At 40.8% G+C, this 16,423-nt stretch overlaps 1 protein-coding gene across 1 annotated transcript in view; it reads right to left on the bottom strand.

Moving 5' to 3' along the window:
* Positions 1 to 351: 351 nt before the first annotated feature.
* The window catches only part of MPP7 (MAGUK p55 scaffold protein 7), an 83,438-nt gene continuing 67,366 nt past the window's right edge, over positions 352 to 16,423 (bottom strand). The window contains exons 14-19 of the mRNA XM_054389978.1: positions 11,079 to 11,249; positions 5,754 to 5,834; positions 3,842 to 3,935; positions 2,607 to 2,715; positions 1,002 to 1,145; positions 352 to 531 (exon numbers count right to left, since the gene is read on the bottom strand). Of these exons, the coding sequence (XP_054245953.1) occupies positions 352 to 531; positions 1,002 to 1,145; positions 2,607 to 2,715; positions 3,842 to 3,935; positions 5,754 to 5,834; positions 11,079 to 11,249 (779 nt within the window). The remainder of the gene's footprint in view (positions 532 to 1,001; positions 1,146 to 2,606; positions 2,716 to 3,841; positions 3,936 to 5,753; positions 5,835 to 11,078; positions 11,250 to 16,423) is intronic.

The raw sequence follows: 16,423 nt of genomic DNA on the forward strand, positions 1-16,423 counted from the left end.
GATCTCCAGTATTAATTAGGATCTTCTGCAAACTCTCCATTAAAAAATCTTGCCTTGGAAATACACAGATGATGACAAAGAGGTGTTTGGCAGTTTTGCTACACTAGTATTAGCTCACTTTATGGAGCAGAGTAAGACTTCAGTTTAATCTGACCATTCTACCCCAAAATCGTGGGCAGGTGGATTGAAGACACAGGAAAACAAGACCAGTTCCAAGTGCATGAAGAATGTACCTGCTGCTCAGGTAGAGTTAGAAAGCCCTCTTACCAAGAAAACAGCCATTGAGTAATGCCTAACCATGCCCCATGCTTTGATGCTGAACACAGATTGTTTTGTCTGTTTAAAACATTGTTAGGAATGTAGCCAGCTGACAGGAACCCAGAAGGTCTCAGTCTCCAACCTGTCAAAAGTTGTTTTCAGCTCGCTGTAAGCCGTAGCGAGGTCATCGTTGACTATCACCTTATCAAAGAGGTGGCCGTACTGGCTCTCCATCACATGGGCAGATTTAATCATTTCTTGAAAATCTTCTTCCTAATAAGACCAGTGCAAGGTGTAGTCAGACCAGAGCAACATTACATCACTCATTCTGCAGCAAACACAAAGCTACTTGCTTAGTCCTCATCTCATCAGGAGATAGAAACTGCGCTTTAAATTAAAAAATAATGACAGGAATTACCACGATAAGTGATCTCCTAGAGCATTCTCACAAGCAGACTTTACTCAACAAGCAATTCTTTCAAGTCTTCCCTTGCAGTGGCACAACTGGTCACTGTGTGGTAATTACAGAGATGTTTTCTGTTAGCTGTACCAGTGGGAAATGTTTCTGGCTGTTTACTTTGATGATACACTCGAAGTTTCATGACTTTAAGTCTCAGCTTGCTGTCAGCATGTGATAGATTACAGTGCAGGGGTGATCCAGGGATCACCTTTGTGTTCAGGGTAAACCACTGCAACAAAACTTTTAACAACTCTCCTGTTTTACTGTCTCTAACTCTACTTACTGTAAAGGGTTTTGCAGTACCCTTATCATCTTTACTTGAAATAATCTTGGCATGTTTTCTGGTCTCTCTCAAACGGTCAAGTGCTGGAGGCTTTATAAATATAACAAATGGTTTAAATTCGTATGTCCGTAAGTGTTTCACTGTCTGGGAAAAGGAAAGATTTTAATTAATTAATTTCACACAATGGAATTTACCATAATAAAAGAAACTCTCCACCAACCAAAATAAACCCAGAAAGCATTCCTAGAAGGCTATCTGTCGTTTACTGTCACCCTGCTCTGCCGATTGACATGGATTCGTGTAAGGAGAATTTTCACGTGAAAGATAAGCAAACCATTTCTCCAAGGGTGACCATTTCTCTTGATTTCTACATGGCTTGCTGGAAGACTCCATTAGCACAGCAAAGGCTGGGCTGTGTACACCAGTGCCACCAGCAGCAGGAGGATGAAGGGGAGCAGAGGGCATTCAGGAGTGAAGGAAAAGTGCAACACACTTTATTGAGAATGATACTTTCGGTACCCATGAGAAGCAATGGGAAAAGCTGTCTGGGACACTTGGTCACAACACGTCAATGATTTTTCCCTTCAGAGCTGTTTGTCCACCACACAACTCCCTGCTCTTCACTCCCAGTCAGTGGAGTGGTGCTATGGTATGGAGTTAGAGGTAAGTCTTGTGATTCTGATTGCTGCACAGGGTGAAGCAGGGATGGCCAGCTGCCCTTTTCACAATGTCAAGGGCCACAGGAAAATGCTGTGTCAGACAGTGGGATCTCAGGATGGCTGGATCCCCAGAATTTCTGGTTTCACTGGAAAACAGCTGTGCTAGACACAATATCAGCCCCAGGAGCCCAGCTCCCCTCGTGTGGGGTCTGGCTTGCCTGGCCACTCCTCTGCCAGCACAGCCCCCCTGTCCTGCTCCTGGGGCACAGTCTCATGTCCAAGAACTGGTCACAAGCTGCAAGGATTCAGAAGTCACAGGCTGGTCATGCTTGCAGAAGAAATACTTTAGCTGGGTTAAACAAATTAGTCCAGCTCCTGGAAGTAACTGTGGTTATTAAGCAGCATAGGAATTCCCAGTGGAGCTGTTTAGCAAGGTTGAAAGACAAGGTCAGTGAAAGAACAAATGGTTTAGAGAGAAATATTCTTAACAATTATCCAGCCAACATTACATTTAGTGCAGATCTTGACTTGTGTCCACCCTGCATGTAAACCCTTGGTATAAACAGTTTGGTTACACATGTGGGAGAGAGCTGCTGGACTGGGTGATTGCTCAAAGCCATTCTGAAATTGCAGTTTCAGGGAGAACCTCTAACCTCAACCAGCAGAAAGACAAATGGAAATATAGGAGCATTTTGTAATTAAATCTTTGGTATTATGCTGCAGGATTTCAATTCCCTTAATTGCCAAGCTAAATACCTGCCAACATGTATTGAAGTTTCCTTCCTTCTCCTTTCAGAGAGCCTTGCTGTGATAAAGAGACCCAGCAAGCCCACTCGACTGTCATTCAGCATGGAATAAAATATACATTTTAAGAAACAGTGTTTTCCCTTGAGTATCAACATGCAGTGTGAGGAAATACAAGACTCCAAGAGATGTGCTTACTTACATGAGGCTGCACATCCAACAGGCAAACTTTGTTTTTAGCCAAAACTGATCGCACAGAGTCCAAGCTCGTGCCGTAGTAGTTGTTCTTATACTCGCCATACTCAATAAACCTGTGGCAGAAGGTGAAAAAAAGATGGAATCATTTCCATTTTCTCCAGAAAACAAAACAAACAAAAAAACCCAACAAACCAAAAAACCTTATCAGTTTGGTTTATAAGATCTAATTCAGGAGGAAAAATATTTTACTTTACATGAGAGTTTTACCATGTTTCATAAAGGAAATGCTGTCAAGTACTTCAGCATGTCAATTTTAAGAAATCTTCTACTTTACCACTTTCAAATCAGTAACACCTGCTTGTATTACAGTTAAAGAGAAAAAAGTACTGTAGTCCAACAGCCCACTAATGTTTTCCATCACCTCTTTTTCTGAACTAATGCAATGTAATAAAACAGTGGATAAACTAAACAATAGAAACTACTGAAATTTCATTGCACACTACAGAATATCCAAATTCTCTGTCTCAGAAGAGGAGGAGGAGCGACGATGGTGCTAATGGAACCAAGGCGGCTGGTTATGTGCTATAAAAGTGCAAGTGCTAGTTGCCAAGAAAGCAAACCACAGTTTGAAATTTCAATAAAACCCACAGCTTTGTGTCTAATACACTTTTGCCCTCTGAAACACTGGGGCAGAATTTCAAGCTACAGCATTTTACAGGCTGCTAGAGAACACGATGCTACCACTGTCTTCATTTTAGTTTAGTTTCTGGAGGGTTTACAGGCAAAGGCTTCACTGTAGATCTCTAAATTCAAAAGCAGAGGAAGTGCCTGGTCTGAAAGAGAGCAGAACTATGCAAACATTGACTCAGGTACATTTGCAGCACTTCCACTCCCACCCTGCTCCTGGAGCTGCAATGTCTTATTGCTATGATAGATGATGCTCTATTAAAAGAATGCTCCTCCCATTGAACAGCTACAATTTGAGTGTCCTGAGGACCTGAAGTACTTGGAAGCTTAAAAACATTTGTGTTTGCACATACTGCCTTTTTTTTTTTTTTTAACTGGGTGTTTTTGCCAGCTGCTTTGAACTGCTTATATATCAAAATGTTGTTTTAACACGTCTCCAAATCACTGCAACTTACATCCACACAGACTTATTATCTAAAATTACAAACAGCCCCATTTTATAACAAAGCCATTGTTTTAACAGTGGTTTCAGTTAAAATCTCTTCAACATACTTGTTATTCTGCACGTCTGTCTCAAACAAGTGCTTGGAAATGAAAATGTATTCGACACCATCACTTTCTTGGCTTCTCCTTGGACGGGTAGTGTCTGCAGTTTCATTAAATGGAGAGGAAAAAAAGTAATGAAAAAGAAAAAAAGGAAAAGAAGCACAAAACAACATAATGCAAACCAGCTCAGGAAACAGTGAAAAGCACACCAGCCTTGTGTAATACTCAGCACAGCAGTCCCCTCACTTCTGATAGACATCAGGCTGCTCTGGAGCTCATGAGCAGCACAGAAGCACATGACAGGACTGAGTTTTAAAAGCATGTAGGAAAAGCAGGAAAAAAACCTACTGGACAAGTATCATATCATCATTTTTATTAACTAGTGGAAAAATCCAATAAAATGAGGACAGCTGAATAATAAGAGGGGCAGCAGTCTGTAACAATTACCCAAGCCTCACCACTTGTTAAACTTATTAGCATATGAGACCATAAAGGGAAACAAAGCTCACCAACCTGATTTATAAAATGTTCACTAACAACACTTGTACCTATGGCATGTGAAGCACGCTAATAATAAAATGGGGTGTGAATTTTATGTTTTAGTGCTTTTTCTGGTGATGGAGTTGCTTCTTCTTCCTGTAGCCTTGTAGTATTTGCACTTCTTACCACGAAGTACTAGGTATAAAGTTTGTGCTTATCAATGGAACTTATTTGTGGGGTTGCCACTTGCACTTAATGAACCCATTCAAAAGTCCTATTTAATACAAGCTGTAGGTTACAGCATCACATATTGTCCATCACATACAATCAAACACAACCTGCTTGCAGCAACACAATCTTAAGTGCCATTTGATAGCACTCCTCTCAGGCTGGCACAAACAGGAACATTTCCAAGATGAGAACCCCAGTCCTCCCTCCAAGTCCTGACTTACTGAATTTCAGGAAGAGGGATTTCTTTACGTGTTTATTTCAAATCATAACCACGAATTTGGAAGAGAAAAGAGAGGAGGCAGCTTGATGAATACTGGCAATATTTAGAGACATATTTTTGGGCAGATGATTGCATGTGCTTCAATGTGTTAAATATTTGGGAACATCTGGCTTTTTGTTGTTTTTGTTTTCAATACCCAGCTGAAGCAAATATGTGTAAAGGAAATTATTTGCCAAAACCAAATGTAATAATTTTTCTACTTAATTCATTCATATATGTATAGAATAGATTCATTCATATATTTACAGAATATCTGCACTTGCAATAAACCTGTGACAGTATCTCCCATACTCAGAATGCTGGACCCATATTTTGAAGGATTCCTACAAGAGGTACAAGTACAAGTGTAGAGCAAATCAAGAAATGAAAGACTAAACCTGTGAAGTCCTCCACGTTAAAGAAAATCCAATAAAGTGTTGTAGAACTTAATATAGCACAATGCTGTTCAATATTATGAAAAATCAAGAGGAAAAAAATCCCCAAATCACCTTTTCTAAAGTTAATCAGAGGGATTTAATTAATTTATTCACAGGATTAAACTGTTTATCATCAGTCTTCATTTTTCAGCCAGTCTAAATTACACAGGCCACTTTGCTGAAAGCAAGCATTGCTACCAGAGCATGTTTCACTGCTTTACAGCCAAATCCAGGGTGTTCTTCAGCTGAGTTTCATTTACTATGCCTCACTGACATCAATCATGTTAAACTCATACTAAAAGTCTACTGCAGTGCCTCTGAGCCAAAAGCTCCTATCACTTTAATCAATGCTATTTAAAATACAACTGCAGCAGCACTTTTCAAAATTAGAAAAGTTATTTGGATGGCAAGCAGGCATTTAAAGACCCAGATTTGGAAGTGCCTTAAGGTAATGCAATAATAGAGGACAATAATGAACACATAGCTTTAGGAGAAGTGTGATTTTACTTACGTGGCACCGTCACCCCGTAGTGCTGGGTGTCACTGATCAGCAATTTCCGTTTCAGTTCATTCAGGCCAACCCCAACAGGACCTGGAAGGGAAAAAAAAAATCTGTGCTGTTTCCCAGCAGGCAGTTCTCTCTTGTCTTCAGGCCTAAGTGCTCTCCGAGATAAGGCTACACAGCAGAGAGCTGTAGCATGTACTGGCTCTCAATCAGTCATTTGGAAATGCCCATGGATCCAGCCTCTCCTAGAATACAGAGCCCTGACAAATTTCAGGGGATGCAGCTGGCAGTTACTCTGCTCTGACTTTATTACTGAGGGAAAAATCAGTGAAAAAGTTGACAGCAAAGCTCATTTTCTCTTCTACAGTGACTACTCTCAATACCTGCCTATCTCCATCCTCAGCTCTAGTGCAGACCCCTGAGCTCTAAACTGCAGCTCTCCAGCACAGATTCTGGTTTGGCTATTCATTTTGCCAGAATATCCTCAGCTCCTGACAAGAAGACTGCAGCTGGCATGCATGAAGTTCTCCCCGAATCATCTGCGCTCCATGTGTCAGCATGGCCTTTTCCTCACTCCCTCCAGCAATCTGCACCAGTCTCCCCTGAGGAGCATTGCTCTCACCTCCCTCCACCCAGGGAGCACTGCTCCTTCCAGCCTTCCAAGTTGCAGGAAGGAATACTGCCTGGCCACTGGCTGGCTGTAGCTGCTACCATCCACCTGGGTTGACTGGGTCAAGGTGTCATTGCCCAGTGAGAGCAAAAAAGGGCAGCACTTTCCAGGTCACAACCCATTTAGGCTATTTGAGTTTCTTTGTTGTTGATTTTCTTTTAAGCTATGCTTGTCTCCTGCATGCTCTCCGAACTGGTCCAAAGCAAATGTTTCCGTCTTCGCACTGCTGCCGAAGAGAGACGATGGCAGGAAGAAGCAAAAACTGCAGGGAATTTTTGTGACCCATCTCCTCCACCTCCACTTGAGCACTGCTGTCTCAGAAGCAACTGCACAGACATTCCTCTTGGCTTTTGGGTTGTCCCTAACTCAGCCATTTTTCAGTGGTGCTTTAGGTCTCAGTGAGGGCACCCTGTCCTGTGAGGTGTCAGGCTCCAGGGACAATCACTGCCTGCCCCCAGGATCCCTTCCTGCTGGGCTTCAGGCTGCCTGGTCTCTCTCTGGTGGGGCCACAGTGTTGCGTGTGTGAAGGGAGCTCAGCTCTGCATGCTCATGTGATTGTGATGGTGCAGTGGCTTCATTTCCACAGATCCAAGTCAACAGCAGAACACAGAGGACAGTGAGTCACTGGAACCATATCCCAAACAGTACAGGGATAACACATGTGGTTTTAAGGAAAAAATCTGTCCCTTCTAGTAAAAGTGACACATCTATGCATGCAGTGCTTCTTAACAGAGACACTCTAGACATTAGAAATACAAAACCTAATAAACATTTTAATGAAGTAGTGATATATTGGTTAAGTACTAGTGAGAGAGTGGTGCTTCAGCACCTTCAGGTGCCTACTTGTAAAAATTGATATCTGTCCTCTCTGGTGTTAGAAACACACAATGATGAAAAGCAAACATTTGCTACTTTGCTGCTACCCCCAGACTGTGATCCCTCTGTAAAACCCTAGAGTTTTCTGCATTTATAATTTTTATATGTTTACATAAGTCAAACACACAACCACATTTCAAGCCACATCTCTGAGCTGCCTGTAAATTAGTCCATCAGTATGTATAAATGTTTATTTAATATGGTGCACAGCAGCCTCTACTGGTACGTGTCTGCAGAGGAGAGCAACATGTTTTGGAGATAATGGCATTGCTTTTGTAAAAGTCATCCTTTTGAAATAGTTTAGCTATTTAAAGGAAGTAGAGATTTTAAAAGGGAAATTAATTAAAATTCACAATACAGCCTAGCAAAGTAGAATGAAACAAGTAGAAGTAAAATTAAAAAAAAAAAAAATCAAAGCACTCCTTTCCAGCAAAACATCTTTTCCAACAAATCTATACAAATATCATTTCCTCAGTCTACATGCTGTCAAATCAACAATATGCTTTTAGCTCTATTTATACATAAAGAATCCAGGCTTTGCTACCTGTGACAGATGTTCTGGAAACTTAGATCAAATGTCTTTCCAGACCAAAACCTGACTGCTGCTCTCTTTCCCCTTCCAGATTACCACTTTAAAATAATCTTTGAGTTGCACTATTGGAAGGTGTGAATTCTTCTTTTTCAGTGCTGTCTTTGCAAAGTTCTCAGAACTGTGGCACATGGGTGCTGAAGGTCAATTTCCAGTTAGCAACACCACCCAGCGTGCTCATTTCCACATTACATCCCCACAGTGTAATGTACACTTCTATTCTGAATTGTCTTTTCATTTTGATGAAGCATGGAAAGATGCTAGTTTCTAACAAATATGAATCTGAACACAATTTGAAGTCAAGAAACCTTCATGGGTATATCTCTGGTCCTTGCTTCCACCACTGCCCACTTAAGAAAGGTGCACCACCATGGGTGACTGAAGCACCTGAAAGGCTTTGCATTGACTCTGGTGAAAACACTGCAGGCACATCTCAGTGTGCATCTGGGGGGATGTGTGTTCATGGCTCAGCAGTGCTGACCTTGCTTTGTCTTAGCACTGCCCTTCAGATATCCCTGACTGAGAGGACACTGCTCCATGTAAACTTATAGCACGAGGCACGTCTGTTCTGACTTTTTGGAAAGAAAAGAATGAAGGCTAGTCTGGCCTTCACCATTTCTGAAGCAGAGCCTTTGTGAGCAGGACTCTAGAGATTTTCAAAGTGCACCTGGATGTGTTCCTGTGCAGCCTGCCCTACGTGATCCTGCTTTGAGAAGGGGGTTGTACTCAATGATCTCCAGAGGTCCCCTCCAACCCCTAACATTCTGTGATTCTGTGACTCTTTCCTCATTAATGGAAATGTGTGGTTTCCAGGCACGCAGATCTGTGTGATTCTGTGATCATCAATATTCAGCTGTGCCCTGGCCCAGCCCCAGCTGTTTGCTCAGGCAGGAGGGTCTTGAGAACAGGTCTTACGAGGAGCAGCTGAGGAAGCTGGGGTTGTTTAGTCTGAAGAAAAGGAGGCTGAGGGGAGACTTTCTCACACTCTACAACTCCCTGAAATCACAACTGATAGGACAAGAGGAAATGGCATCAAGTTTCACTAGGGGAGGTTTTGGTTAGACATGAGGAGAAACTTCTGCACCAACAGGGTTATCAAAGACTGGAACAAGCTGCTCAGGGAAGTGGTTGAATCACCATCCCTGGAGGGATTTAAAAGCTGTCTAGACATGGCGCTTAAGGATATGGCGCAGTAGTGGCCCTGGTAGAGTTAGATAATGGCTGGACTTGATGATCTTAGAGGTCTTTTCCAACCATGGTGATTCTGTAAAATGAACATTCTAGTGTCCAAATAATATGTTTCATATTAAAATATTCTGTGTTTGCCTGACAGGGCTGCAAGGTATCACACTTAGCATGCAGGCAACATTTGTGAAGTAAGACTTCAAGGATTCGTTTGCCACCTGGGAACAGTAAATTACCAGAAGACATCGTTTTGGGTAATTTTGTTTTTAGCAGACATTCACAACACCAGTACAGCAGAAGCTTCTGTATCATTACTGCTTCAAATGACCTGCTATTTTAGCCCCAAGGATGTGGGAGACCTAATTCATGAGGCTATATCTGCAGACAAAGTAAAACCATGACAAACTAATACATCTAGCTGAGCCTGAGACCAGTATAGCTCACACTGCAGGGGGCTAGAAAAATACTCTATGTGCAATCTGCCTTCTGTAAATTAGGCTAGACCTACTGAAAAGAAAGCCAATAGAAATTTTCATTCCAAAGTTGTCAAAGAGCAAACCAGAACTTAAAAAACAAATAAAAATCTTCCAACAGTAAATGAGACTTCTAGGCTCAGCATAACAGACATTTAGTGCACCCACCAATTACAGCTATGAATTAATTACATCTGTTCCTGTGTTTCCTAGTACTAATACCCAAATGACATTTGACTGATCACATTGAATGCTACTACTGGCACACAAAAGGTTTGCTTCTCCCCTACCTGCATTGCTTAGCTCTGCTAGTTTTTCCACATTTTGCCCAAGACATTTTTATGGTATTGGCCAGACGTAAGCTGCTCTTAATATCCAGAGAAAAACATTAGAATTATTGGAGTCTGCAATAAATTTCTGAACTGCTTTTGTTACTGAATAAGCACACTTTCTTCATTTGATTTATTACAACAAAAATCAAATGAAATCTCTAGGTATTCCTCAGATCAGACATATGCAATTTATTATAAAATGTCTAGTTATCACACTTTTGCACTGCACTCCGTTGATGGAACTGTAAAGTCAACTCGACCATGTTATTACTTGTTGTATATAGCCTACAATCTCACAGTGATCACACTAGTAGGTGGCTGAATTTTAGTGCTGGAGAGTGACAAAACTGTTTATTAAAAGCTAAATTTAATGTTCCCTTGGATATGAGCAATATAAAAACACAGCTACTCAACAGTTCGTAACAGCCCCTGATAGAGGGTCATATTTCTTTGCTCTGCTGCTTTCAGAATGAGGAAACTTTCCTAATGAAGCATCAGCCTATGTGCTAGTGGCAAAGGGAAAAATAAGTAATGAGACGTTATGTACAGGTAGGAATGGTTCCTCATTACTCACTGGTAGCCTGGGAGCTACCTCTGAAAAGTCCAAGATGATGTACATTGGCTTAGCAGGGGGAGACTGAAGCAATGCATTTTGATTAGATAATAAATGCTGTAGGGAAGCCATGGCAGTGACAGACTACAGAAGAACAGAAAGCTGACTAAGGATGGCATCTTGAGTCTTCTGCAGCTGTGCTTACATCTGTTCTTGGCCAACAGAAGTCCACCTCCCAGGCACCTTTTTGTTTACTTGTCTGTTTATTTATTCTATCACAGTAGATGGTTTTGTTTCTTTCCACTTAAGTGTTCTGCCTGACCTGTGAGGAGAGGCTGAGGGAATTGGGCCTGTCTAGCTTGGAGATGTCTTCAGGGGGACCACCAGCACCCTCTGACACCCATTGAGAAGATGAAGCCTACCTCTTTATGAGGTGCGAGGTGGGAATCCAGGAGAAGACACGGTGGGAAGAGAGGATCCCAAAGTTGTTGTCATCATCAACCTGCTCTGAATTCAGTTTTAATCCTGCTGAGTGGGAGGCTGGACCAGGTAACATTTCAAGATCCCATCCAATCTAAACGATTTTTTGGTAAGCATTGTGCTAATCAGCTGTGCTTTGTTTGACTGCGTGAAAAATAAAGGAAGCAACTTACCCACCAAAACTACAAGCCTGTATTTGTCACTAGGCTGTCGTCTATATTTTGCTACTTCTTCATACGTTGGGATGTCTGCTGTGTCATACTGGTCACTCTTCTTGCACTCATACATGGATTTGTTTGTTTTTTTGTCTTTTCTGCTAAGACGGAAGCTTCTTCTAAAACCAGCTGCAATAAGAACAGGGTTTTTTCAAAGTAAGAAAAGAAAGCTTCTCAAAACAGTTGAAAACAGTCTCTTCCAAACATTCTAGGATTGGTGCATGGATCAAAAAAAAAAAAAAAGTATTTATATGTTTAATAAGCCAGGCCATTAGAATATTTTCCCCCAAACTACGTCAGGTGGCTATTTACACTGCAAAATGAAGATTATAAATACATTGTAACAGTTGCAGCACAAGCTGTAAAATATAATTCCTGTAAGTTGTTAGCATATTTAAATGAGTATCTTGTACATTAGTGCATATACAGAAGGAAATTCATGCAGTCTAGACACTCCTATCACACAATGCATTTCTCTTAAATCACTGTGGCACACAGACATCCAATATGACATATGACAGAAACACATCTGATGGCTGAAAGGGTTAATGAAAACTAATCCTTGAACAATTTTTGTGTGCTTAGCTCCACAACGAGAGTATAAAATAAGTGCTCCAAACCTTCCCCAAAGTTGTTTGAAAGTAAAACCAAACACTGTTAGTTAAATTCCCAAACACTCTGAAACATCTCAGCCAATACAGTACCAATATTACAGATGTGTCAGCATGAAATTGAAAGTTAATATTCCTATTAAATTTGCATTTGCAATTGTGACATCTCCACTGCTTATCAAGAAGACTGGAAATGTCACACCTCTTGTCAGTACACTCTGAGGATGTCTTCATAGGCACTTTCAGGCAGAACACCACAAGAAACCTTCTACACTCTATGTTAAGAAGCAATTAATTCTTCTGTTAATGATTGCCTTACAGTTTTCAAATAAATCTTTTACATGACATGGTATTACATTGTACTGGTATCTCTATGGCACCACTAGAAGGAATTAAAAGAAGGTTCCAGAAGGAACCACATGCAGGACTGCAAAGCTGAGTTCATGATTTGGGGCTAATACAGTAAGATATGAACTACATTTCAAGTACTGGAAAAATCCCAGCAGCTTTGCCCAGAATATTTCATTGGGCAGTAAACGTGTCTAAACTCGTGGCAACCCCACATTTTTCTGCTATATGATTTCAGAAACTGTAGTGGCACTGATGTTTAGATTTTTGTGAAGTAATCATGATACAGTTGTTTCTTCACTGGCACTATCTGTCAGGACAAGGGAGGTAATTCTCCCACTCTACTCTGCTTGGGTGAGGCCCCACCTGTAGCACAAGAGGACATGGAACTGCTGTAGTGAGTCCAGAGGAGGCCATGAAGATAGAGGGCTGAAGCACCTCTCCTATGGGGACAGGCTGAGAGCTGGGAGAAAAGAAGGCTCTGGACCTTAGAGCAGCCTTGCAATACCTTAAGGAGGCCTATAAGAAAGCTAGGAAGGGCCTTTTTACAAGGGCTTGTAGTGATGAGAAGGAATGGATTGAAGCTTGAGGAGGGGAGACTTAGACTGGAGAAAAGACTCTTTAAAGAAAAAACTCTTTACAGTGAGGGTGCCCAGGGAGGTTGTGGATGCCCCCTTCCTGGAGACGTTCAAGGCTAGGTCGGACAGAGCTTTGAGCAACCTGGTCTAGTAGAAGATGACTCTGCCCATGGCAGGGGGGTTGGAACTAGATGATCTTTAAGGTCCCTTCCAATCCAAAACATTTTATGATTCTATAAATTCTATGAATTCAAAGGCTCAGTTCTGCACATATTTAGAACCAGATATGACACAAAATCCTACAAGACTTAAGTCTTAGCCTTTTGCAGACACAGGGTTTCATTGAACCTAAATCTCTGCAGAATCTGGATCACAGAGGATGCTAACCAAGCTATTTTACTGATGTGATACCCTATGGGAATCTGCAACACATGCATACACACAAAGAGGGAAGAAAAATTCCTTTGAATATACAGTGATGTCAAGCTGTTCTTATTCTGGTAAAGTTAATGTTAGAGGGGGAATTTTCAACCCACCACAGCCAACATCCACAGAAAAGGCTGATGGCATTTTTAATAGCTGCACTACTGTATAGGCTGAGAAGGACATGGGCTGGTATAAAAAGGGGGCCAAAATTTAAAAAATACATTAAATTCACTACAGCAAACCAAATCCAATACTGATGTGCAATAGAAACCCAGAATTTCTATAAAATTATTCAGCTTAGAAGTAAAATCCTATAAGGAACAAAAGGAAAAAGCACTGCTTGCCCAGAATATCTGATAATATAAACCTTGGTGAATATGAAAGGAGCTGCAGGCTATACTGCCTGTGCAATATAGATATCAGCAGAATTTAACCTGAGCTGCCAAGTATGTAGGCTGTAAAGTAAAAGGGGAACATTCTGTCACTAAAGCATCATAAAATTCTGAACATTGAAGAGCTTTCACCAGCTCATTGGTTTCAGCTACAGGACTAAAAGCTTACTGAACATGCAAACCCATAAACTACTGCTGGAATGTAACAGATTTGGTAAAATAAAAACCTCTGGAAAGAAAATATGAAGAACAAATGTTCTCGAACTACAGATGTCTCCAAACCTTATAACACTTCTCAACCTGAAATAAAAAATAAAAAGGCAATACTAATAAATTAAGGCCCAATAACAATCCAAGAAAAACTACTTACATCTCACAGAATTAAAAAAAACATTAGCAGGAAAGCGTGATTATTCTTTTAACCAACAGCAATATACATTTGCTCATCTCACAACAACATCTTTCTGTTTACAAAGAGAAACCTATTTGGACCTCAGGCAGAAATCCAGCTGTAAATGGACAATGCAAGAACCTGTCTCCCTTAAAATATTTTAAAGGGATGCTGATGTAAAAAGGGATAGAGAGAGTCCAGAGGAGGGCCACAAAGATGATCACAGGGCTGGAGCATCTCTCCTACAAAGACAGGCCAAGACAGTATGGAAAAGAGAAGGCACTGGGACCTTAGAGTATCTGCATTTGAGTATCTGAAGGGGACCTACAGAAAGGCTGGGGAGGGACTATTTAGATGGACCTGTGGTGTCAAAATGAGGGGCAATGGTTTGAACTAGGGCAGAGTAGATTTAGGTTGGACATCAGGAGGAAGTTCTTCACCATGAGGGTGGTGAAATACAGGAACAGGTTGCTCAGGGAGGTGGTGGAGGCCCCATCCCTGGAGACATTCAAGGTCAGGTTTGATCAGGCTCTAGCAGCCTGGTCTAATTGGAGGTGTCCCTGATCACTGCAGGGGGGTTGGACAAGATGACCTTCGAGGGTTCCTTCCAGTCTAATGCACTCTGTGACTTTATGATTCTATTTGAGAAAAAAACTGTGTGCAATTATATTTAACTATTGAATCCTAAAGAAGTGAACACAGATTGTGACTATGTTGTGCAAATTAAAATCCGAATATATGCACGAAGGTAGAAAATTCCGTTTCTTAAATTCAGAGAAATGACACTAACAGCAAATATTATCATTTAAATTCACCTATGACTCATATATTCACCTGTAAGGCTCCAGAATGCTGCAAAGCACTTACACATGCTTTTGTTCACATTCACTCACTAAAACAAGTGCTTAATTATGTGCTTAAATTGTGTATACTCTTCACTGGATTTAATCTAATTTTACATAATTCAGATTCTGTTTAGATTGTGTTTAATTGTAGATGTATTTATGAGTACTTTTTCTATTTCTATTACTGACAAAAGTAAGTTTGTTATTGTGGTGATTATGCAGGTTTGCATGAATACCATATTTTTAACTAGCTATTTCTGGATTATTCCCCCACCCACCCACCCACCCACCCAAATACTGGGATTTTTTATTCTGGCTCATATACCAAGTAGGTCTATTGTTACACAGGAACTGCACAAACACAGAGCAGACTTCTTACTCTGCTCACTTCTGGACGGATTCCCAGCTTGCACATTTAGACAGGGTTAATAAAAACTTAGATTATGTCTGGATTTTTAAGACAAAATTGAGAATAGTAAACAGATGATATTCATCTATATTTACTGTATGTTCATAAAGATTCAAGTAATGTAACTAGAATTTAAGCTTGGCAAAGGAAAACTCCTAATGTTCTCCCCAGCAATTCCTCAGGAAATTACAGCAGAATCATACCATTCTACACTGGAACTTGAAATATTAGAATTTGGTGAAAAATCATGACATTTATCTGAGTCACTTTAGAGGGGAACATTCAAAATTAATACTAGCATAACCTTGGACATGAAAGACCTGACTCCAAATGCAGACACTCAGCCTTTTGAAACCTGCCTCTTCTGCTCCTCTTGATGGCCATCTCATGTATGTTTAAAGCACAAACTCTTTAAGAGAGGGTCAGATGTTCACAGAATATCCTGGTTCACAGACTGAAATAGAGAGCCCTAAATCCACAATGAGTCATAAAATCAACTGAAAATTCATTAACTGATCTTTGAATTCTTGTAGTTCTCTTGGTGTGACACCACACCATCAAAAGCTGCATGGAGCATGACTTACTCATTCTAGTTTCAGGAAGTAACTGGTCTATCTCTGCTTTGAAAACTGCTTCTAGAATTTAGACACACAAACAATTTATCATACTTCAACTTACCTCCTGCTAACTCTCCACATGGGTGAATACATATCAGGCCAACTGCTTCCTCAGCAGTTAAGCTAGTTCAGACTTCCTTGCTTTTCTAATAGGTTGCAACATATAGATAGGCAGTCACTCAGGTATCACCCTGAACTTGCTGGTGTGACCCAAGTCCTCCAGTGACAATGTTTTAGGTTTCATTTTCAATGTACTCTGTTTAATCAAGACTTTATGTTATAATAATGAAGAGACTTGTCTAGAAATTCTTAGCTATTTAGCACAAGGGATGCCATAAATGTCTATCAGCTTCCATGAACATGTACATTGAGGAAAAGGGGATGTTCAGGATTCACTTCAAAACCAGTGCTGAAAAGCACAGGTGGCCATTCAGAATAAGCCCTCTTCAAAAAATCAGACATACTTGTTTTCCCACTCTCCCAAAAGATCAAGAGGCAGGGAAAAAATGCATATATTTTGAAGGCCTTCACTACCCTTGGGATTGAAGGAAGCAGTGGGAAAGAGGCCCTTCCTAAGCAGGAAGGTGTACTGCAGCACTTAGGTATGGTATTAGCTCCCATGTACTTAAGAGAGGTTTTATAAAGTGTCTTTGCCTGGGACTCCTTTACCTATAGACTGAGAGTTT

The sequence above is a fragment of the Indicator indicator genome, chromosome 20 (genome assembly GCF_027791375.1).
Source record: "Indicator indicator isolate 239-I01 chromosome 20, UM_Iind_1.1, whole genome shotgun sequence".
NCBI lineage: Eukaryota > Metazoa > Chordata > Aves > Piciformes > Indicatoridae > Indicator > Indicator indicator.